This window comes from Trachemys scripta, chromosome 6, assembly GCF_013100865.1.
Source record: "Trachemys scripta elegans isolate TJP31775 chromosome 6, CAS_Tse_1.0, whole genome shotgun sequence".
In the NCBI taxonomy this organism is placed as follows: domain Eukaryota; kingdom Metazoa; phylum Chordata; order Testudines; family Emydidae; genus Trachemys; species Trachemys scripta.
In genome coordinates, this window is record NC_048303.1 from 84,534,146 (window position 1) to 84,557,706 (window position 23,561).

The 23,561-nt window shown below is 45.4% G+C and overlaps 2 protein-coding genes and 1 long non-coding RNA gene across 5 annotated transcripts in view; 1 reads left to right on the plus strand and 2 right to left on the minus strand.

The window, feature by feature from the left end:
* Positions 1-16,861, minus strand: part of LOC117878989 — a 32,973-nt gene extending 16,112 nt beyond the window's left edge. The window contains exon 1 of the long non-coding RNA XR_004646160.1: positions 15,728-16,861. This is a non-coding gene — a long non-coding RNA (uncharacterized LOC117878989). The remainder of the gene's footprint in view (positions 1-15,727) is intronic.
* FANCC (FA complementation group C) overlaps positions 1-23,561 on the plus strand; it is a 127,721-nt gene that overhangs the window by 85,646 nt on the left and 18,514 nt on the right. Inside the window, exon 9 of the mRNA XM_034773790.1 lies at positions 8,616-8,668. Coding sequence (XP_034629681.1) covers positions 8,616-8,668 — 53 coding nt within the window. The remainder of the gene's footprint in view (positions 1-8,615; positions 8,669-23,561) is intronic.
* The window catches only part of AOPEP (aminopeptidase O (putative)), a 368,640-nt gene continuing 364,279 nt past the window's right edge, over positions 19,201-23,561 (minus strand). For all 3 annotated transcript variants that reach the window (XM_034773788.1, XM_034773786.1, XM_034773787.1), the window contains 3 exons: positions 22,227-22,305; positions 21,504-21,648; positions 19,201-19,524 (listed from right to left, as the gene is read on the minus strand). The gene's annotated coding sequence lies outside the window, so the exon portion shown is untranslated. The remainder of the gene's footprint in view (positions 19,525-21,503; positions 21,649-22,226; positions 22,306-23,561) is intronic.

Consider the following 23,561-nt stretch of genomic DNA (forward strand, 5'->3'; position numbering starts at 1 on the left):
TACGTCCCGCGGGCTGGATCTGGCCCATCAGGGCTTTGGATCCAGCCCGCGGGATTGCCACCCCTGTAGCGCCTCAGGCCCCGCGCCACTGCTGGAAGCGGCCGGCACCACATCCCTGCAGCCCCTGGGGGAGGGGAGGGCAGAGGGCTCTGTGCGCTGCCCTCTTCTCCAGGCACCGCCCCCCTCAGCTGCCATTGGCCAGGAACGGGGAACCGTGGCCAATGGGAGCTTCGGGAGAGGTACCCAGGGGAGGGCAGCGCACAGAGCTCTTGACCTCTTCCCCCCCCAGGGGCCGCAGGGACATGGTGCCGGCCGCTTCCAGGAACAGCGCGGGGCCAGGGCAGGCAGGGAGCCTGTCTTAGCCCCCTGCGTGCCACTGCCACCACGGAGCTGTTCCAGGTAAGCGGCGCTGGGCCAACCCCCTGCTGCACCCTGCACCCAAACCCCCTGTCCTGAGTCCCCTGCTGCACCCCAACCCCCTGCCCTGAGCCCCTGCTGCACCCAACCCACTGCCCTGAGCCCCCTGCCGCACCCCTTCTGCACCCCAACCTCCTGCCCTGAGCCCCCTTGTACACCATGCGCCCCAACCCCCTGCCCTGAGTCCCTTCCTGCACATCACACCCCCTCCCACATCCCGCACTCCCTCTCGCACCTCTACCCCCTACCCCAGCCCTACATTCATGGCCCTGCATGCAATTTCTCCACTCAGATGTGGCCCTCGGGCTAAAACGTTTGCCCACCATTGAGCTAGAGTATTGGCCCATTTCACTAGAGCGCATGCAGCATCAGCAGCTTTCCAAGTGCAACTACCTATTCTGGACAACTTGGTCATCAGTGCACATGTTAGCTTCTCATTATGCTGTAGCCAAGCAGTCCAGGACCCATGCCACTGTTGGACGTGTTGTTCTCCAATCTGTTCCTGTAGACTCTGAGCCCACATTCAGTAGAATGGACATGTGCAATCAGTCAAAGAAGAAGAAACTGCCTACCTCTCTCTAACGGTTGTTCTTTGAGATGTGTTGCACGTGTTCATTCCATGACCCACTCTCCTTCCCCTCTCTATCAAAATCTGTCCCAGTAAGAGGAACTGAGGTGGATTGGGGTGGTTCTGCCCTCTTATGCGTGCACAGAGTGGCATGCAATGGCAGAGGGCACTCAAACTGCCCTAATGGGTGCTGCTGAGGGGAAAAAGATTTTTGACAGCTGTGCATGGGGCGCCCACACACACCTACAGGGAAATGGACATGTGCAACACATCTCAAAGAACAGTTATAGAAAGGTAGGTAACTATTTCTTATTCATTGCCTCTGTAGATCCCCATTGTAGGTGTTGTGTACCATGCTGACAAGCTATATAACTTCTAGTTTATGACGCTGCTTATGCATCAATCAGTGATCTAAACATTTCAGAACTCAAGATTACAAAAGGTTCTGTGCCTGTATACGTTCTCATCTCTCTCTTTTCCACCTGTAAAGTGGTCACAGGATTATCTCTGTCCCATAATCTATATAATACAACTGTCTTATCCATCTATCCATCCCTCTACATTTCTAAAGCCATCATTCACCATCATATATAGGTGCTATACATAGCTTACAGAAAACATTGGATCAGTATAGAAAGAAAGTAAAATCTCTGTCTTAATCTTGGGTATATTATTTATTTATTTATTTATATTTATATTTATATTACATTCACACCCAGAGCCCCCCAGCAGGATTGGGACCATATTGTGCTGGGCACATTCCTATTGCACATACTTGAAAATTCAGCCCCCGCCCCCAAAAATTTGCACTCTAAGAAGACAAATGACACACACACATAAACAAGAGAAGAAGATGAGGGCATTCTGTGTAAAGGGGTAGTGTGGATGAAGGCACAAAGATGAGAATTTGACAAATAGGCAGATAAGCCTTGCTTTGTTGGTAGGAGGCAATGCATTAAGAGTATGCAAGAGGGTTATGAGGGTACAGTTGAGAGGGTGATGACAGGAAGCTTGATCTTCTTGCAGTGAAGCATGGTAGCAGGAGCTGGTAGGGTGGATGATGTGCTCAGAGCAATGGTCAGTCAGTCTAATAATTCCCTTATTACATGCTATTTTAAAAGCTATTTAGAATACAGTAAGTAGAAACTTTGGATTTACCAGTGTGATGAATATATCCTGTCTAAAATATATTTAGAACATTTATTTAGAGGTACATGAATATGTGTTTTGTTTGATTGATTATGACATTTCCAGGATGTGACCTCTATGTGCCTTATGGTTTGCGATAATTACAATACAAAATGATGAGCCAAAAATTACTGATTGATTTAGACTCTTTTTCCTATTTGCAATAAAAACAATACAGTACGAAAAAAGCAACCAGAAAAAAATTGGTTATGTGAATAAGCTGCTTCAGAACTGCATCATCTGAGTCATTTATCACAATGAATTATCTCAGCACAGTCATAAGTGTAGGTAAATATCTTAGGGCAAGTCTACACTACAGCACATCATCAGCGCAACTGCACACCGATGCAGCTGCACTGCTGTAGCGCATCTGGTGAAGACGCACTATGCTGATGGGAGAGCACTCTCCTATCGGCATAATTACTCCACCTCGGCGAAAAGTGGAAGCTATGTCGGCAGGAGATCATTTCCTGCTGTGACATAGCGCCGGTGTGGACAGTGTGAAACTTGCGTTACTCATGGAGTTTTTTTTTTTTCCACACCCCTGAGCAATGAAAGTTAGATCAACTTAAGCAGTAGTGTAGACCTGCCCTTAGAGATCTGCAGGACCCGGATAGAAGACTGCTGGGCTTTAGTATGAAAGAAACTTGGTATCCAATACTGTTATATTTGGATTCCAACTGTAATTAGAGTGTGATGGTCTAGTAACTTGTATTTTATATGGTGTGTGGTTAATTATGTTTACATCTCTTGGCAGAAACTGGAATTAGTATTGGAAATTCTGTAGTTACTAGGAAGTAATAAAAACAAAAGATCAGCATTATACACATTGCATATAGTGAAATAATCTACATGAATATTCTTTGGCATCTAAGGAATTGAGAGGTCTTGCATTTTTGAGGGTTGAAGTGTACATAAGTGTATAATATATATGTGTGTATGTATATATGTGTTTGTAATATCTATGTGGTGGTGTATTAAACTAAATTCTTAATTTGCAAATTAGAATTTTTTTTTTAGATACCTTCCTTTACAAATACATTTCAGGCTTTTTGTACAGTCCTCACTACATGCACATATAGGCAAATCAGGGCCAATAGTAATGTCTGTGCAGATTTTAGTTAGTACTTTTGGAAGCAGATGTAGTTGTGCTCCTTTGAAAGGTAGGGCACAAGAAAACCTTAATCCTTGGCTTTAGTTTCTGACCCTTAAAACATATGTCGTTCTTGACATTGTAAGCCATTTTGTAAGTATGCAGTTCTTCTGGCATCATCAACTTTCCCAAGTCTGGCCCAGAATCAAAACTATGTTATGCTTTCCAGCTGAAATTCAGGTTGTGGACCCTCAAATGCTATTGTTTTTGATTCAGCACTGCAGAGTGAAAAGTGCCACTTATTAGGTGGGGTGGTGACACACTGTTATGCTGCCATACAGGATACTAAGGTTTGGGGTTGTACCCTGGTTCCTATGCCTCTACATTGCCCCCCTGCTTTGACTGATCCACACAGTTATCTTCTAGCTGGATCCAGAGTCATCTTTCACAGCTAGACCTGCCAGTGAAAGAGGCAGAGAACAGGGAGAAAGATGGGGGAGGTGTAAGAAAGAAATTGGGAGAGGCAAGACAATTTTTGTTTTAAATTGAATTTCCTTGCAGGGTATCCCAGCTAAGTAAAGTTCAACAGATACAATTAATTTCCTTAACAGTGTATTTTATAAAAGAATCCATCCTCAAAAGGATATATCCTTGAGTTGAAACACTGGGAATAGTGTGGATTAATTTTACTTGTGCTCTTGGTGAATTCCTCATGCTCTTCACTACAAGAATTCTATAAAAGAAATTAAATGGTATTCCCTTTTTAATAGCTATTGAAAATAAAATCGCAGTTTGCTGTCTCCTAGTTAGGAGTCTTTTAAGCATGTGAGTAGATCCTACCTTTTTGAACTCACCAAGTACTTGTGACTAAAAGTCAGCTAATCTTAAAGCTCTTAAAATAGGTTTGTATACATAGAATAAAGATGCATTTGGTACTCGTTAAAGTTAAACCAAAAATTGAGGAATGACATGTTTATCACTAATTAAGCAATATTTTTGTATAGTGCTAGTAAAAAAATAAAACTTGGAAATACAAACAATCTGGTAAAGTACAGAAGTGTAATAGTTTCTTAAAGTTAGAGTTATTTAGCCATAGAGCAGCTGGATCCAATGAATAGGACATGAGACTTTGAGTCAAGAGGACTTTAGTTCTGTTCCCATTTTTTCCATTCACATGCTGTGTGATTTTGGGCAAGTCACTTAACTTCTGTACTTCAGTTTCTTCATCTGTATATACTTTTTGAGGATAATACTTGTTTATGTAAAGCACATTAAGATGTATTGATTAATAAAACACATAACAGATATGTGTTTGTTACTTATACATACATTAACACATGTAAATGTATAAGCACATATGCACGTTTTCTCCTTTATTTCTCCATGTATTTGTTTTTGTGTTTATTGTTAAAATAAATCAATGTTTTTTCTTATTCCTATTATCAATCATGAATCAGAAAAATTCATAATAGAAAAAGTAGTTGAATTTTACATGATTTGTGTATGCATGTAGCATCTCCACCATAATGTTACAATGCAATTTTTTGCATTTAATTTCCTTTTAAGAAGGAAACAAAATAAAGGTGCCAGTATCTTTGATTGTATGAGAAATATACATCTGAATATGTAATCATTAGTTCAGACCTGCAATTCCAATATCCTTAGTCTGGCTGTGCATTCTAGGTTGAATTGTGCTCTACAGATCATGCAGATTTTGAAATTGATGGGGAGAGGGTCCAGAGGATATGGTGCCAGTTTTGCAAAGCTTTTTCCTATGCTGTTTCCCATGTATGAGAGATGGTTTGCCAAGATACATTTAAGGGAAACTTGGGATGTGAGATCCCATGGTATCTTTTGAAAAGAGTAGGTGATAACCTTGGCATCCTGAAAATCCCATCTTCTTTGAGTTCTGGTCCCTGTGTATATTCCACTGTGGGTACACATACTCTCCATGTGCCCAGAGCTGGAGAATTTTGAAAGCAGTGTCCGTTGGTCTGCACATGTGTCCTGGCTCACCTTGTGTCTCTGACCAAGGAGATAAAGGGCAGGGTGAGCTGACTGTCTCTCTAGTTCCTTCCCATTGCTGCTTGGTCTGGACTGGAACCCCCAAGGTCCCCGAAGCTTCAACTTTCACATTTTTTGCAAAACTCCATCTTCGTTGCCTGCAAGCATGATTTCAAGTTGTGTACTTGCCAAACTAGCAGTCCAAGAGCTCTTCTTTCTGGGCATCTGCGTAAATGCTGAAAAAATCTCTTCCCTCTATTAGCACGCCTGCTGTGAGTTTTGCACGAGATTCAGTAGATAGGGCACGAGTTATTCTCATTGCTCCCAGCTAGCCCAGACAGTTTTGGTTCCCTAACCTCCTACACATGTCCCAGTCTTTTGGCTCAAGGGAACAGCAATATCAGGCATCCCAACTGATGGTTGCTTCATCTTGGAGCCTGGTTTTCGGATGGGCATCATCCTTACAGCAATTGTGTAAAGCTGTACAGAACATCCTTTCTAATAGTAGTAAGGATTCCAGTAGGAAATATTACCTAGCTAAGTGGAAGCATTTCTCTGACTGGGCACATCAAAGACATATTTCTCCAGAAGACACAGATATTCCTTTCATTCTGGACTATATTCTTTCCTTGAAGAAAGCAGGTTTGTCCAACAGTTCCTAACAGGCCCACTTAACATCAATCAGTGCATATCATTTGTCTTCACAGGGCTACTCGATCTTTGCCTACCCTCTACTAGCAGATTCTGGAAAGGCCTAATCAGAACCTTTCTACCTACTCCTCAATGGGACTTGAACCTTGTTCTCTCAGTACTCACTAATGGTTCAAAAGGAGTCTTAGCTTCTTGGTCCATGTCTCTCCTATCCATGAAGGTTGCATTCCTGGGTAGCCATCACCACAGCCAAAAGGGTTGGTGAGCTTGGGGCGTTGATGGCAGATTCTCCTTGTACTGTATTCCTTAAGAACAAGGTTTCATTATGTTTACACCCTAAATTCACCCCCAGAATAGTCTCTGAGTTTCACCTGAACCAGTCTATCCACTAAGAAGTACTGTGTTCTTCCCGAAGCCTCACGCATCCTCAGAAGAAAGGAGGCCCGTGGCGGGGCATCGACTCACCAGCACGGCTCCTCCTGCTGGTAATGACTGTGCTATTTCACTGCACCCTGCCAATGAGTTGGATGGGAAAGTTCTGTTCCTTGCACAAAGCGCATGTAGTTGGGCTTTGCTCCAAGAATAGGGTTTAGTTCTCTTTAAAACAAGTATCCAGTGGCAATGTAACCATTGTTGATGCCACAAGCAAGTAAATGGCTTATTTGCTTATACAGTCACTTTATTACTATAGGCAAAGCACTAGCAACAGCTATAGTCAAGGCCCTGTGAGCTCTGTATCAAATTTGACCTAAATTCTGCAGCAAGGGACCCAAGTACAGAAGGCTGTATGGAACTCAAGTACAGAAGGCTGGAAATTATGATGTCAATTTCAAATAAATTAAAATATGGATGTTTGTATTGAATTAAATATGAAAATTAATAATACAACCAGTACACTATTCCTTGGGTTACTTAATTAAAAAATGATAAAAAAATTTGTCATGAACTCTAATTATATCTATGGGATAGAACGTGAAAGTATCATAAAGTGAAAATTTCTTAAAAATTTTGTGGTGCTTGCCCTGAAACTTATGTAAAAATTGGTCTTTTTATAGGTAAGTGTACAAATGATGTTATTTTAAAAGCCATACATGCTGTAGCTGGAAAAAAAATAAAACAAAGATGTTTCAATTTGATTGGTTACCCTAAAAAACTAAAAGATATCACTATATTTTGTAAAGTCCCTTAAAATAACAATATTTTCCTGTAAAAATCACATCCACCTAACTCGTCCACCTAGTTTTCTTCCAAGCACTGGATGTTTGGAGACTTCAGCCTTGCAACAAGCTGCATGCTGTTTTTCACACAAGCCTAAAGAGCCGGCTGTGAATACTCTTGAACACTAGGTGGCATACGTTTAATATGACAACATAACTACAGCTGTCTGACAGAAAAAATGAGTGTTAACACATGAAAATGAGGTGCCACCTAATATTTCCAGTATGGTAAAGACAGCTGTGAGAAACAAGGAGCTGGCCTTTTCAGAGTTTTCCTTGACAGTTTATACTAACGGCTATCTTTTTTTTTTTTTTTTTTAAGGTTTATGTGTCTGGTAAACTCTCCATTTACCTATAAGCCGTTTTAAAAAAATATATCTTCTTTTTAAGGTGCTAGGTGCTTTGCAGCTTGAACTAGATGCACAGAATTTTAATTTAGACTGGTGCTTCAGGCACTTTGGGTAAGGGCCGTGACAGTAAATACCCCGTGGAAACACATTATTCCATCCCTGGATCCTGAAGTCTATAAAAAGCATTTTATTAGACACTTTTAAAAAAAATGGAATTATTCTTCAGGACTTGCTTTCTTACCAAATCTTTAGATGTTTTCCTTAGCAAAAAAATTATGCCTGTCACTCTTTTTTGTTTTATAAAAATTAAAATCTGGGTTTATGCAAGTGTTTATTTTGTTGCCTAGATGGGTGCTGTAGAAGAGCCTAAATCTTATAAGTGAAAAATATGGGTTTATTTTGGGGCTTACATTTACTAATATACCATCTCATATAATAACTTCCATAAAATGTGATGGTCTTATGTGTGCTGTTATATCATGGCACATAGAGGATGAAAAACTTAACTAATTTAAAAACGTATTTTTGGGCTCTAAGATGCAGTAAATGTTTTTAGGTCACATAGAAATGCCAAGATACATAGAAGGGTATGGGATTATGAAAAAATGTGTCAGACCAAAGTGTATACTGTAGTTGCTGAACCATGGTAGAGAAAAGAAGGCAAATTAATTTCTTGTCATTAGTTTTGTTGATGTAACCAGAACATCAACTTGCATCCAAAAGGGATAGTATACAGAGAAAACTAAAAAAAAAAAAAAAAAAGTTTGCTCATCTGCTCCTTTCTCTTGGCTGCAGGAGTTACATGCATAGCAACCCTTTTTCTGTCTGCCACCCTTAATATTTTTTAGAGATACTTGTCATACACAGTTCTAGATCACAGATGTGTACATTTATGAACTGTCTAGTCTGCCTAGTATAATTGTTAGTCTCACGTCTTCCTTGTTGTTTTTAAGGAGTCTAATCCTGGGATGCTGAGCCCTTTACAGGGTTTGGTCCAAGATCGCTTGTTTAGTAACTGCAGCATTGTAGTGTCCACTGGCAATGCTGTACATTGTACAATGAAAGCTAATTGGGTGAGAGTTGCATCTTAATTAGTGTCTAATTTTCTTCCATTTCTTTTTTGATAGCCACAAGCAGCATGCCACCCTCCCATCTTCAGAATTGTTGATGAAATTTTCAAGTAAGTTTTGGTAACTTTTACAGTGAGGATTTTAAATGTTCTGCTTTTAGACTGAATGTTGATATAAGGGGTATATTGGTTAGAAACATAGAGTACTGTGAGTTCGGAATTCTGGGGCCTAACTGAGTCACTGTTTAAATATGTGATCTCTGATAAACTCTGAACCTTAGTTTACTGTTTTGTAAAATGAGTATAACCTGTGTTGTGTAGTATTGTGAAACCTAATGAATGTGGAGCACCTTGAGATCCTCATATAAAAGGCATTATGGCCCAGATCCACACAGGTGACTCAGGCATTGCAGTTCCTAATTTTTAGGTACCTAGAATATCACTGGAACAACAATGGGATCCACAAGCCAGCACACTAGGCAGAGAGCTGCCTAACTAGCCAATGGGAGATGCTGATGAGAGGGGTGTATCCTATGCCCTGCCCCTCTCACAGAGTGAGGAACCCAGGCTTCCATCTCTGCTTGCACTCAACAGCCAGGAACCCCTCTCCTAGAATCAGGTGGCTTAGGTGGCTAATCTGTGTTTTGCAAGAATGAGTTAGGTGCCAGCCTCATTCCACTCAAAATGGTGCAGGGAAGAGAAGAAGGAGGTGGTGGTGCAGTTGAGTCAGCAGTTATAGCACTTATCCAGGATGTGGGAGACTTGGGTTTGATTTCCCCCTCTGCCTGATTCTGAGAGTGGATTTGAACAGCTATCTCTCAGCTCTCATGAGAGTGCCCAAACTACTGGGCTAAGGGATATTCTGACATGGGTCTCCCTCAGTCTCCTGCTGAAGCTGTTCCACTATGTATAAATAGAGGCATTTTGTCAAAGAGAGAAAGTGAGAGAATGACTCTCTAGCCTGGCGGTTAGGGCACCCACCTGGGAGGTAGGAAACCCAGGGTCCAGTCTCCCTGCTCCAGTGACTCTTCTCTCCTGAGAGTTGGGAGATTCCTGTTCAGATCCTTTCTCAGAACCAGGCAGAAGGGGGAATTGAACCAGGGTCTTCCACATCCAGAGGTGAAAGTAATTTAAAGGACTTATCAGTACTCTGGAGTCCTGAACAGCGGGTGTGGCCTCGGCTGGAAGAGGCGGGGCCTTTGAATTCCCCGGGCCCTTTAAATCAAGATTTAAAGGCCCTGGGGCTCCAGCTGCAGCTGGGAGCCCCAGGGCCTTTATCACCCCCGGAGCTCCCAGCTGCAGAGGCGACTGGGAGCCCTGGGGCTCAGGGGCGATTTAATGGACCCTGGGCTCCTGCCACTACCACAGGGAAGCCCTGGGCCCTTTAAATCCCCGCCCGAGCCCTTCCACCGCTGCCCTGGGGCTCCCGCAGCGGGACTTGGGCAGCGCTTTAAAGTGCCAGGGGCTCTGCCGCTGCGGGGAGCCCCGGGCCCTTTAAATCCCCAGCCGGTCTGGTCCAGCATGGCGTACTGGCTGTTGCCGGTGGGCCGTACTGGCTTACTTTCACCTCTGTCCACAACCTTGATGAGTGCTCTAACAACTGGATTAAAAGTTATAAGGTGGGCAGTGGTGGCACCATGACCACTACCTGCTGCTGCCACATTTTGAATGGGGCACGATCTGGTTAGGCATGCTCTGAGTACACCTAGAGGAGAAAGTTCTGGAAGTGAGACAGGCATTTTTCCATCTGTTCTCACTGGGGCATAGATGGGAAATAGGTGTCCAGATGCCTAGAATGAAGCAGCAGTGCACTTGTCCAGAAACAGAAATTTAGGAGCCTAGGGAACGTCTATAATAGAAATTTAGGTGCTGAGTGAGTTTAGGCTCCTACAGTGTTGGGCGGCAGCCACGTGGGTTTTTTGTGGATCGCAGTGATGCCTTAAATTGGGATTTAGGTGCATAAATCTGTGCTTTAGGCATCTAAGTCCCTTTGTGGATCTTGGCCCAAGAACTATTGTTGAACAACTGACTAGATTATACTTTGGCCCTCAAAACTGAATTTGTTTTATATTTCAATACAAACTTGTGGTTGAAATATAGTATATTAAAAATGTAAATACTCAATAATTATTGTACTGTTGGCAGTGTAAAGACTTGAGGATTAACTAAAATATTTGCCCCTGTTGATAAGACATCACACAAGTCTGCTGGCTATCTTCAACTATGACACTGAATCTGATCTTTATATTAGTAAGGTATTGAACAACCAGTAGATAAGGAATGTGAGTTTTTCAGTGCATTAAAAATAACCTGAAGCATTATACACAATTCGCCACATGGGGGCTTCCAATTCTTTGTAGTGGGTTTTCAGTGTTTTCTTTTTTCCTTTACTTGACTATCACTTGCACTCATTTATTTATATCATTCTTTTAAAAAGGCAAATAGCCTGTTTCACACTGATGAAGTAGCAGTTTTATAATATGATGGTATATTTAGTGTAGACCAGACATTTATGAGCCTCTGCTCATCGAATGTTCTCCTTCATAAGGAAAAGCAGCTTTTCCTGGGAATTGCATTAGATTGGATTTACAGCTCAGATGTGAGGTGTTCGCTGGCGTAGGATTTGCTTTTTTCAATTACAGAATCTTAAAGTTGACCTGTCCTCGGGAAGGGCGAAAGTTTCTTTCACAATTATTTAAATATCGAGGGATCTCCTTGGTGGTAGTTATAGAACATCTTTGATTGATGAGTTCCCTGATTAAGATGCAGGTGAGATGCTATTTCATATACATTTGGGAATCACTTAGTTTTCAGGGTTTTGATGTCTCAGAATGATAGTAAATTATAATCAGGGACCTGTGGGTTCTGTGGTATATACTGGACCTAAATTCTGCAACAAGGGTCCCGATTTCTGTGGCATAAAACTTTGCAGCAAATTTAAATTCCTTTTTACAGCATGCAATAGATGGGGGTGAGAGGGGGATAGGAAACCCTTAAAGAAAGTTTAAATATACATTCCCTTCTGATTTTGGTTGTGAATATGCTGCAAAACCAGTGGGATTGTCTAGAATTTATTTTGAACTGTGGAACTCTTTGCCAGAAGATGTTGTGAAGGCCAAGACTATAACAGAGTTCAAAAATGAACTAGATAAATTCATGGAGGATAGATTTATCAATGGCTGTTAGACGGGATGGGCAGGGATGGTGTCTCTAGCCTCTGTTTGCCAGAAGCTGGGAATGCACAACAGGGGATGGATCACTTGATAATTACCTGTTCTGTTCATTCCCTCTGGGGCACCTGGCATTGACCACTGTCAGCAGACAGGATACTGGGCTAGATGGACCTTTTGGTCTCACCCAGTATGTCATTCTTATGTTCTTCTGTTCCTTCTTGTGCTGTTGTATACAATTAGGCAAATCCTGGACCATTTGTCAAGGCCAAGCATACAAGGTTGGTACAGGGACCTTTGTAGGAAATGAGGGAAGGAATTGTCTATCCTAGACCACACTTGATATGTCTACACTGCAATTAAAAATCTGTGGCTGCCAGCTGACTCAGGATTGAGCTTGCAGGGCTGCTTAATTGCAGTGTAGATGTTTGGGCTTGGGCTGCAGCCCAGGCTCTAGGACCTGCGAGGTGGGAGAGTCCCAGAGCCTGGGCTGCAGCCCAAGCCTGAAAGTTTACATCGCAATTAAATGGCCCCGTGAGCTCAAGTCAGCTGGCCCATGCCAGCTGTTTAATTGCTGTGTAGTCGGGTTTGAGCATTGGCCTGCTAAACCCAGGTTTGTGAATTCAATCCTTGAGGGGGCCATTAGGGATCTGGGGCAAAAATCTGTCTGGGGATTGGTCCTGTTTTGAGCAGGGGGTTGGACTAGATGACCTCCTGAGGTCCCTTCCAACCCTGATATTCTATGATTCTATAGTGGCAGTGAAGCTATGCTTCATCTACTAGCACAGACAGAGAGTTGTAGTAGCCCTTGCTGTTACTGTAGCCCAGTTTGTGGCTGAGGCAGGAAAGACCAATGGATCCATGTACTTACAGGTCTACCAGTCCCTCTCCCCAAATCATTTTGTATACATGAAAAAAGTGCAGACCTGCACAAATCCCATAGTGTACTATTTGGGATCCTCTGTGACCATGCTATGGGGAGTCAGAATGTATGTCATTTATTGGTTTGTTGTGATGTATAAAGCAGTATTTAAAACAATGGGGTTATAAGAGTGAAGGAATATCCCTGTCATGCAGATTTTCTTTGGCAGAGTGGAAAACACAGACATTAGAAATGGAAATTTAGTCACTCTCCATAACAAAGCAGGACTGTGCCCACAGTATATTTTCTAAAATGTTGCTCCATCTGATTTTAGAAGTCCACCACTTCACTTGGGATGCTATTAGACAGCCTGATAGGCCCTATTGTAAGGAAGTTTTTCTTGTTATTTGGCATCAGCTTCCCTTTTTTTTAGTTTCATTTGATGGTGTCTAATTAATAATCCCTGTGCATCACACTAAATAGTTCCTTTCTGTTTTTGGCATCGGACCTTCCAGTTCTTCTTAGAGTTCTTGCATATGTCCATCATGCTGTAGGTGTGTGTCTGTCTCATGCACTGGTGCCAGAGAGTTTTCCCTAATGTTATCTGTGGGGTGGCCCTGCCCATTCCTTGTTCCTCATGCGCTTCACGGAGGTATAAAGAGTGAAGCCCTGCCCCTCCTACAGTTCTTTTTTACCATCAGTTGGAACATTTTGTGTTCACAGACTTGTTCCCTGAGAATAAAGTTGTGCATACTTAGTTTAGTTATTTGCCTATAGGACTGTTTTTCCTCCTTGGGATGCTTTTTCTGTCTTATTTTCATTTTATCTGAGTATTTTCCCTTTTCTTTGTTTTGGATCTGGCAGGCCGCCAGGCCTTGCCAGTACCATGGGAGCCTATGCTAAGGTCTCCGGAGTTTAAGCCTTCCTCAGTGATGACAACAGACCACTTGTAGCTGATTATGGTGAGGCAACCAGCTCTGTCGGTTTCAACATAGCTCTAGGCCTATGTGGATGTGAGAGACCTTTTATGCCTGTTGGTACTGCCATTGCTGTTGATTTATGCCTGTTGGTACTGCTATCAGCACTGTTACAGGTACTGTGCTCATCGGCTCCAGTACAGTCTGCTGCAGCACCATTGGCTTTAGATCTAGTCCCACACACTTAATTGACCTCTGTATCTACCTCCAGACATCTGGTACCAGCTCCACCTTGTTGTTCAGTAATGATAGCTTGAAAGCCTTCTGTGCTGCCTGTGGTACTGCATTCCCAGCATATTTAACAGTCCTGGTCTCCAAGAACCTTTACCGTACCATACTGCCTGGCTACTCTGATTAGTCCTCAGAATCTAAAGTGGGTTCCTGAGTTTCACACTTAAGGGCTTCCTCTAGGTCTCATTCTTGTTCCCACAGAAGGCATTATGAGAAAAGCAGAGCTAAGGATTGGGAGGCCTGGCTGACCAGCCTCCTCAGTGGCCTTACTGGATGCTGTTGTGGCACTGAGGTAATCATCCACAATTTCTTTCTATCCTCTCTTCCACTTCCTCCCCTGTCCCTCTTCAGGGACCCTTCTCATGAGTCTGTACTGAGACAAGAAGTGCAGACTCTATGTTCTTTGGGTGTTGTAGAAAAAGTGTCTCCACTTCATTAAGGCAGGAGGTTTTATTCCCTATACTTTTTAATACCTGTAACCAGAGGGGCTCTCAGATCCTGTCTGGATCTTCGAAACCTAAATAAATGCATCAAGAAGTTAAAGTTCTGTATGGTGTCTCTTGCTACTATTATCTCTTCCCTAGATCTGTCAGGGATTCCCATTGTCTCCACCTCTCCCTTCCATTACTTTGGTAATTTATGCTTCAGCTATGGGGTGGTGGAGAGTGCCTTTGGGTGATCTTCAGACTCAAGGGTTGTGGTCTACCCATGAGGCTCAGTTACACATAAACATTCTAGAGATGCGTGGAGTATTCCGTGCATGTTAACAGTTCCTGTTTCACATTCAAAGCATGACTGTCCAGGTGACAACACCACAGCATTTTTTTATCTGAACAAACAATAGGGTTTGTTCACACAGCATGTGCCAAGAGGCAATCAAGCTGTGGAATTTATGCATACAGAGCTTGGTCATCCTCAGGGCGTCTCACCTGCTGGGTGTTCAAAATGGCCTGCTAGATTGCTTGAACAGATCCATCAATGTGGACAATGAATGGTCTCTCAATGTAACCATCCGCGCTGTGGTATATCACATGGGGTTTCCAAAGGTGGATCTGTTTTTGTCTTGGCAAAACAGGAAGTATCTTCATTTTTGTTACAGGGCAAGTCACGGCCCCGGGTCAGTTTTGGGCACTTTCCTGTTCCTGTGGTACCCACAATACCCCTGATTCCCAATGTCATTTTCTCAGGCTGAAACGATTGAGGCAGAATGATCCTTATAGCTACAGCCTGGCTGAGGCAGCCACAGTATTCTGATTTATACAATCTATCTACTTGGGAACCCTTACTCATGCCACTAACCACAAATCTCCTGATTCAGAATCATGAGTGAGTGCTACACCTGAATCCTCAGGTGCTGCATATGAGAGCCTGGCTCATCAGTGATTAAATGCACAGGAGGTTCACTGTTCAATGGCAGTCCAGAATGTTCTCCTTAATAGCAGAAAATCTTCCACAACAGTGGCTTACCTTAGTAACTGGAAGTGCTTCTTCATATGGGCCTCACATGATGTGTCACTGACTCAAACAATTCTGGACTAGTTCTTACATCTTAAGGAGTCAGGTCAAGCCCTCAGCTCCATTAGAGTACATCTGGCTGCTATCTCAGTGTATCACTCGCGAATCAATGGTAGAACTGTTTTTACAAATCCTATCACGATTAGATAGTTTGTTCCCACTGATTCGGGGTCCACTGCCAACTTGGGATTTAAATTTAGTGTTGTCTACTCTTATGGGACCTCCATTTCACCGTTTAGCTTCCTGCTCACTTCTGCACCTCTCAATCTAGGTGGCTTTCATAGTGCCTGTCACCTCCTTTAGGAGAGTGGGAGAGTTATGTGCACTGTTTTATAAAAAGACAAGGTACAATGTAGTCCTCACTCTAAGTTTCTGTGTGAGACTGATTTTCATCTGAATTAGTCAATATACTTACCTGTTTCCTTCCAAATGTCACATGCTCACAAAGATGAATGAAGGCTGTGCACTCTGGATGAACATATGGCTTTTGGCTTTTTACCTGGTCAAAAAAATGCCTTTCAGAGTTCTTCTCAGCTCTTTGTTTCCTATGTGGAACAAATGAGAGGTCAACCTGTTACAGCACAGCAACTGTCAAAATGGATTACCAGCTGCAACTATGTGGTGTTCTTTGAGGAGTGTCCCTGTGGGTGCTCCACTTTGCACCCTGCACTTCTAATCGGAGATTTATAGTAGCAGTGCCCCCATTGGCCTCACACGTGCGGCAGCCATCTCTCATCGCTCCATGTAGTTACCCCACGTGCGCAGCCAACCATCCCCCAGTTCCTTCTCTACTGCCTTTGGCTTCGGTCGGAACGACAGCAGCACCCTCACAGCTTTAGCTATTTCTATTATTTCAGTTCTTTCCCAGCTAGTATCTCTCTCCCTTAATTTCTCCTTTAATTTTCTTTTACCATATTAAAAAAAACCTTTGTTTTCCTACTCCTCCCCTTTCCCCTGCCTCTGGCAGGTAACTTCCAATGACAGAGGCATAAGAACGGGATTATTCCTATTCTTCCTTTCCACATAGCCTCTCAGAAATGACTGGTTGTCCAGGCTTCAAACACTGCCTCACTTGCAGACTGTCTGTACTGGTCTCTGATGGCTATGCACAGTGTGTCCATTGCCTGAGGGAAACACATATATCTCAAAAGTGTCCTGTAGTGAGGCGGCCTGGGCCCCGACGGCCCCTGAGAAAGAGGAGCCTGAACTGGCAAACAAGTGGGCGGAGCCACCGCCACCTGTTCCCGCCCCCCGGAAGTCAAGGGGCGGGGCAGGAAGTATAAAAGCCAGGCCCCAGCACTCAGTTGGAGCCCAGCGGCCGGAGAGGACAGACGTGCCGGTGCGAGCTCCGGCTAGACCGAGCCTTCCCCGAGCCAGGTACCCCGATGCGGACGGACCGAGCCTCCCCAGAGTCAGATACCCGGACGCTGACCGACCGGACCTCCCCAGAGCCAGGTACCCCGAAGCGGATTGGCCGAGCCTTCCCCGAGCAAGGTACCCTGAAGTGGAGTGGCCGAGCCTGCCCCGAGCATGGTACCTCGAGGAGGGGCCCGAGCGCCCCCGAGACCGGAGGAGCGGCCCGACCCAGACGACCCTCTGCGAGCTGAGGAACCCATGGTGTGGGACCCCGCGGCCGAGCCCAGCAATGAGCAGGTACCCATGGAGGGGGAGATGGAAAGTAGCCCGGCGGTAGCTGACCCCAGTCTGGCTACAACAGAGGAGCCAATGTCGGTGTGTTGCGGTCCGGACCCCACCGACACAGCGGCAGACTGACTGCCGCTCTTAGGGCCCCGGGCTGGGACACAGTGGAGTGGGTGGGCTTGTGTCCCCCCTGCCACCCCACTTACGGGTGGCAGCCTCCCTCTCCAGCCAGCCCTCTGGCATCGCAACTGAGCTATTGTTTGTTGCTCCGCCCTGACTAAGGGCCTGGGGCGCCCCGAGTTTGTTAGTGCTCAGCTCCTGATACCCAGACCTGAGCCCAGCCCCCCTGAACTATTGTTTATTGCCCCGCCCTGACTAAGGGCCTGGGCTTACTAACTGTTAGTGCTCAGCTCCTACGGCACGGACCTGAGCCCCCTTAGACTATTGTGTGCCGCCCCGCCCTGATTGAGGGCCGGGCCTTAGCTACTAACTGTGTGAGTGCTCAGCCTTCAGGAAGGTTCTGAGCCCCCCTGAACCCTTGTGTGTTGCCCGCCCTGAGCTAGCGTGTGGGCTTGACTGACTTGGTACTCCCCAGTTCCGGCAGTGAGAACCGGAGCCCGGACCAGGGCTGCTGTCTAGCCCTGACGGAGGGCGGTAGCCCATTGCAGAGGCCGTATACCTTTGACTTAGCCCCTGCCAGAGGGGCGAAACCCCGAGACCCTCAAACCCCGAGACCGATCCAGGCCGTGTAAGTGAGGCGGCCTGGCTCCCGACGGCCCCTGAGAGGGCACGACCCCCGCACCGGACCATTACATGTCCCCACTGCAAAAAACTGACAGCTAGGACAAGGAAGGCTAGGGATCTCCAGTTGAAACTCCTGATGATGGAGAAATCCCTCAGACCAGCCTCCAACCGGAGTCCAGGATACCTCCAGGCCAACCGTCGCCAACAGCAGTCTCAGACATGGGATCCTCCTCTAAAACGGCTACTAAGGACTCTGTTCCTAAAAAAGCCACAAAAAAGAGGTCTCACTCTTCACCGTAGCGAGATTTGCCTCAAAACAAGAGATCTCCGACCACAAAGACTGCCCCAGTATCAATGGCACTGAGAGCACTGGACTGCGAGGAGCTAAAGACCTGGTGCGGTCCAGCTCTCACGGAGGTGCATGTAGCTCCTAGCTCGGCACCGGTGGAGCCAAAGAAAACACAGACAATGGCGCCACCTGCTGCACCAATACAATGCAGCAAGCCTGTGGCACCAGCATCCCTCCCTCTGAGATCCAGCTAGAGGCCACCTCTGTCCTTGGTACTGTGCCTCCCTGTACCGCAACAATTTATCAGACAGGCAGACCTCCTGATTACTTCAACTGCGGGGATTCCGATTTTTGGCACCAACGGCACCCCAGTCAGACTGGACCAATCTTGGCTGCTACCCCTGCAGGCTCAGTCCCTCCTCTTTCCAGCGAGGAAGGGACGTACACCCTTTGCCATTCCTCACCCAAACCTGGACTCTCGCGGCACCAAACATCTCTGGATGGAAGAGGCTGGCAGGTTCCACAATGGGTGCCACCCTCCATGGCTCTCCCATTGAACTGGACATACTGGGACCCATGGGCATTATACATCAGGCCCTCCAACCCACCCAGGTCCAGAACCTTCACCAGCTGCCCAGAAACGCTGGAGGAGGAAGTAGAAGAACCTGAGGATGCGCCTTAGGGCTATGCCCTCCCACCTACCCATATCTCTTCTTCATCACCAGACGAAATAATAATGCCACCATCCCCCACATCTAGAGATGACTTTAAATCCTTTCAAGATCTGTTTAAACAGGTAGCAGACTTTCTTATCACTTTCTAACATATCACTGGCAGAGCTACCAGAGACACAGCATAAACTGACAGATATACTTCAGGCTTCTCCATCAGCCAAGGTTGCACTACCCATTAATGCAGCCATTATGGACTGGAAAAAAGTTGGCAGCTCCACCTTCTTGTAAAAGATCCGATAAGAAGCACTATGTACCGGCTAAAGGGGCTGAGCTTTTGTTCATCCACCCTACCCCAAACTCATTGGTGGTAGAATCAGTTAATCAAAAGGGGAAGCAACCTCAGTCAAGAACCACCCCTTATGATAAAGACTAGAAAAGACTAGACCTTTTTGGAAGGCAAGCCTACTCATCGGCTACCCTCCGATTCCACATAGCCAACTACTCGGCCTTACTAGCCAAATACATGCACAACATGTTTTCTCAGATGGCAACCTTTATTGAACATCTTCCAGGAGACAAAAAGGAGCAATACAAGGCCAGCATTGCAGAAGGTTCCCTCATTGCCAGTACGGCCCTGCAGGCTTCTCTTGATTCTGCTGACATGGTGGCACAATCCATTGCTATGTCCGTAGTCATGCGTAGGGCTTCCTGCCTCCATTTTTCCGGGTTTCCCAGGGAAGTTCAAGCAACCGTAGAGGACCTTACCTTTTGAAGGCCAAAAATTGTTTGCAGCAAGCACAGACATCTCCTCGCATACCTTGAAGGACTCCTGGGCAACATTAAAGACACTTGGAATCTAAGTCCCTGCAAACAAAAAGAAACAAGGCAGATCCTATAATCAACGATTCCGGACTGCCCCATACACCCAGCTTCAAAGACACTACAACCAGTGCCACAAACAGAGGCAGACGAGACGCAGACAACCATAAGATCAGTTGTCTACGTCTCAACCATCCACTTCGAGGCAAATGTTTTGATGTGTTGGTCGAGGACACGAGTACTCCACATTCTCCAATCCTAGAGTTACATCCAATCTTCAGCCCATTTGGAGACCGCCTGTCACCATTCTACCCAGTATGGAAAACCATCACCATGGACAAATGGGTTCTGGAAATTATTCAGAAGGGCTACTCCATCCCTTTTATCTCTATTCCACCTACCCAGCCCCCTTCCCTGTCTCTCTTCGGGGACCCCTCTCACGTGCACCTGCTAGAGCAGGAAGTAAACCATCTCCTACAATTAGGTGCCGTGGAACCTGTGCCAGTTCAACATAGGGGCAGAGGGTTTTATTCACATTACTTTCTCACTCAGAAGTAAACAGGCGGATGGAGGCCCATTCTCGACTTGTGAAAACTAAACAAGTTTGTGAGAAGACAACTTTTCAAGCTGGTGACTCTAGCAACTATAATTCCAGCATTGGAGAAAGGAGATTGGCTCTCGGCCCTCGACCTACAGGATGCTTACTTTCATGTTACCATTCACACGGCACACAGCGGTTCCTGTGATTCACTCTAGGGAACCTGCATTACCAGTACAGAGTGCTCCCCTTCGGCCTGTCCACTGCCCCAAGAGTGTTTTCCAAGGTTCTCGCTGTTGCAGCAGCACACCTTCGCAGGCAGAATGTGATCATATTTCCCTACCTAGACAACTGTCTTCTAAAAGCACCCGCACACAAGGCAGCAATCGAGTCCACTCACACCACTATAACCCTATTTACGAACCTAAGGTTACAAATCAATCTCCAAAAATCCACTCTGACACCCACCCAACAGTTGGACTTTATAGGGACACACCTCAACTGCCTCACAGCAACAACACGACTACCCCAACAATGATTTCTTACTTTAACAAAGCTAATTACAACAGTAATAGACAGCCCACAAATATATGCCAGAACGTGCCTAAACTCCTGGGGCACATGGCGGCTATGACGTTTGTCATGAAACATGCCAGGCTCCACAGGAGATGCCTACAGGCCTGGCTCTGCACTGTCTATATTCTACCGAGGCACTCACTCAACAGATGTCTTACAGTGCCCAGCAGGGTAAAAGACTCGCTCATGTGGTGGACACAACCTACGAACGTTTGTTCAAGTGTCCTCTTCCAACAAAACCTCCAACTGTAACAATCACCACAGATGCCTCTCTGATGGGATGGGGGGCACACTTGTATGAAAATATCATCCAAGGTCACTGGTCCCCTGCAGAGTCCAATCTCCACATAAATCTATTGGAGTTAAGGGCAGTCTGAAACGCCTGCCAGCACTTTCTCCCTCTGATCCGCAATAGGACTGTCCAGGTTCTTATGGACAACTTGGCGACTATGTTTTATGTAAATCACCAAGGAGGGGCCCGATCTCATTCCCTCTGTGCAGAAGCAGTCTGCTTCTGCCAGTGATGCATCTCCAACAACATACACATCATAGCATCCTACTTGCCCAGACGCCAGATGCAACAGCAGACCACCTAAGCAGGAACTTTTCACAAACCCACAAATAGGAGATAGATCTCAGAATACTAAAAACTGTATTCAGACAATAGGGATTCCCCTCAATAGATCTCTTCACAATGGCACACAATGCAAAGTGCCTGCAATTCTGCTCTCAGGCCAGACAGGGGCACGACTCTCTGGGAGACGCCTTCCTTCTGAAATGGGAAGCCCCACTACTGTATGTTTTCCCCCCAATCCATCTATTAAGCCGTGTCCTCCACAAGATCAAGCAAGACAAATCAAGGGCTGTCATCATTGCACTAACATGGCCCAGACAAACATGGTTTCCATACCTGAAACAGATGGCAGTGACACCATTACGAACCCTTCCCCTTGTGCTTCATCTGCTGACGCAGGATGCCTCAGGCACCCCAACATTTCAGTATTCTATCTCAGGCCTGGCTAATCCATGGATGATGGGACTTGAGACACACTGTTCTAAGGAAGTACAAGATATACTACTGAACAGTCTGTGGCTGACCACATGAAAGACATACACACACAAGTGGAAACGATCCTGTACTTGGTGCCAGAACAAGCAGATTATTCCACAGTCGGCATCGCTACCCATTATCCTTGACGACATATTAACACTAAAATAATTGGGCCTATCTACTAGCTCACTCAGATTGCATCTAGCAGCCATCACCTCCTTCCACTCTAAGGTGCTCTTTGCTTACCTGCTCTTTGCTCACCTGCTGACTAAACGCTTCATCAAGGGCATAGAGAATACTTATCCCACACTACAGGACCCCACCCCCATGTGGGATCTCAGTCTTGTTCTCCGTGCCTTCATAGGCAAACCCTTTGAACCACTAGCGACCTGTTTGTTGTTGCACCTATCCATGAAGGTTGCCTTCCTAATAGCTATCACATCAGCAAGAAGGGTGGGAGAGCTGAGCGCCCTAATGGCATACCCACCTTACCACATTCCTCAAAGCCAATCCTACAACCACATCCTAAATTCATACCCAAGGTCACCTCCCCCTTCCATCGCAACCAGCCCATTTACTTACCTGTATTTTTCCCCAAACCACATGCTGACAACAGGGAGGCCTCCCTTCACACACTAGACGTCCGCAGAGTGCTAGCATTCTATATAGAAAGAACAAAAACATTTAGAAAATCATCCAGACTATTTGTATCCACAACAGAACATTTCCAGGGCCAAACCATCTCCAAGCAGAGACTATCAAATGGATATCTACATGTATCCAGTTATGTTGCCCAAACTATAATCTGCAAGCTCCCTCTGGACTTTGCGCACACTCCACCAGAGCACTATCCATGTCTGTGGTCTTTCTCAATAATGTACCCATCACAGACATTTGTAAAGCAGCTACCTGGGCATCAGCCCATACCTTTACCAAACACTATGCATTAGAACAACAATCAGCTGCAGATGCTCAGTTTGGACTCTTGGTGCTCTCCACCGCACATAAATCAACTCGAAAGTCCCTCCCCTCCACTGAGGGTTACTGCTCTACAGTCACCTAAAGTGGAGCACTCACAAGGATACTCCTAGAAGAAGAGAAGGTTACTTACCTTGTGCAGTAACTGAGGTTCTTCGAGATGGTTGTCCCTGTGGGTGCTCCACTACCCGCCACCCCCTCTACTTCGGAGTTTCATGTCAATCCTCTGGGGTAGAGAAGGAACTGGGGGACTGTTGGCTGCGCACGTGGGGTAATTGCTCGGATTAGCGCAAGACGGCTGCCATGTCTGTGTGGCCTACCGGGGCACTGCTACTACAAATCTGCAATTAGAAGTGCAGGGCGCCAAGACACCTAAAGCAGAACACCCACAGGGACAACCATTTTGAAGTACCTCAGTTACTGCACAAGGTGAGTAACCTTCTCTTACACTGTCAAGGGCACAACTCTGCTTAGAAACTGACAGCATGCTTCACCATGGTGCATCTGGCTTCTGCAGCATTGGTGGGAGATGTCCCTATTCTGCACATTTGCAGGGGAGTAACATAGTCTTCTGTTCATACTTTCACTAGACATTATGCATTCACTGCTGCATCAAAGAAAGATGCAAATATGGGAAAAGCGGTCCTACTGTCCCGCTTCTGATGAGACTCCAACCCCCACTACCTTTAGAACAGTTTGAGAGTCACCTACAGTATAATGTGAATATGCAAGCACTTGAAGAATTAAAAATGGTTATCATAACTATAGTTCTTCGAGATGTGTTGCATATGTTTATTACGTGACCCACACTTCTTCTCCAATGCATCAAAATCTACCATTGGCATTCCATTGCAAAGGAAATGAAGGATAAGTGGGGTGGCTCTGCCCTTTATGCACTCCATGAGGTGGACCAGGAATGGGCAGGACTGCTCCTACTGG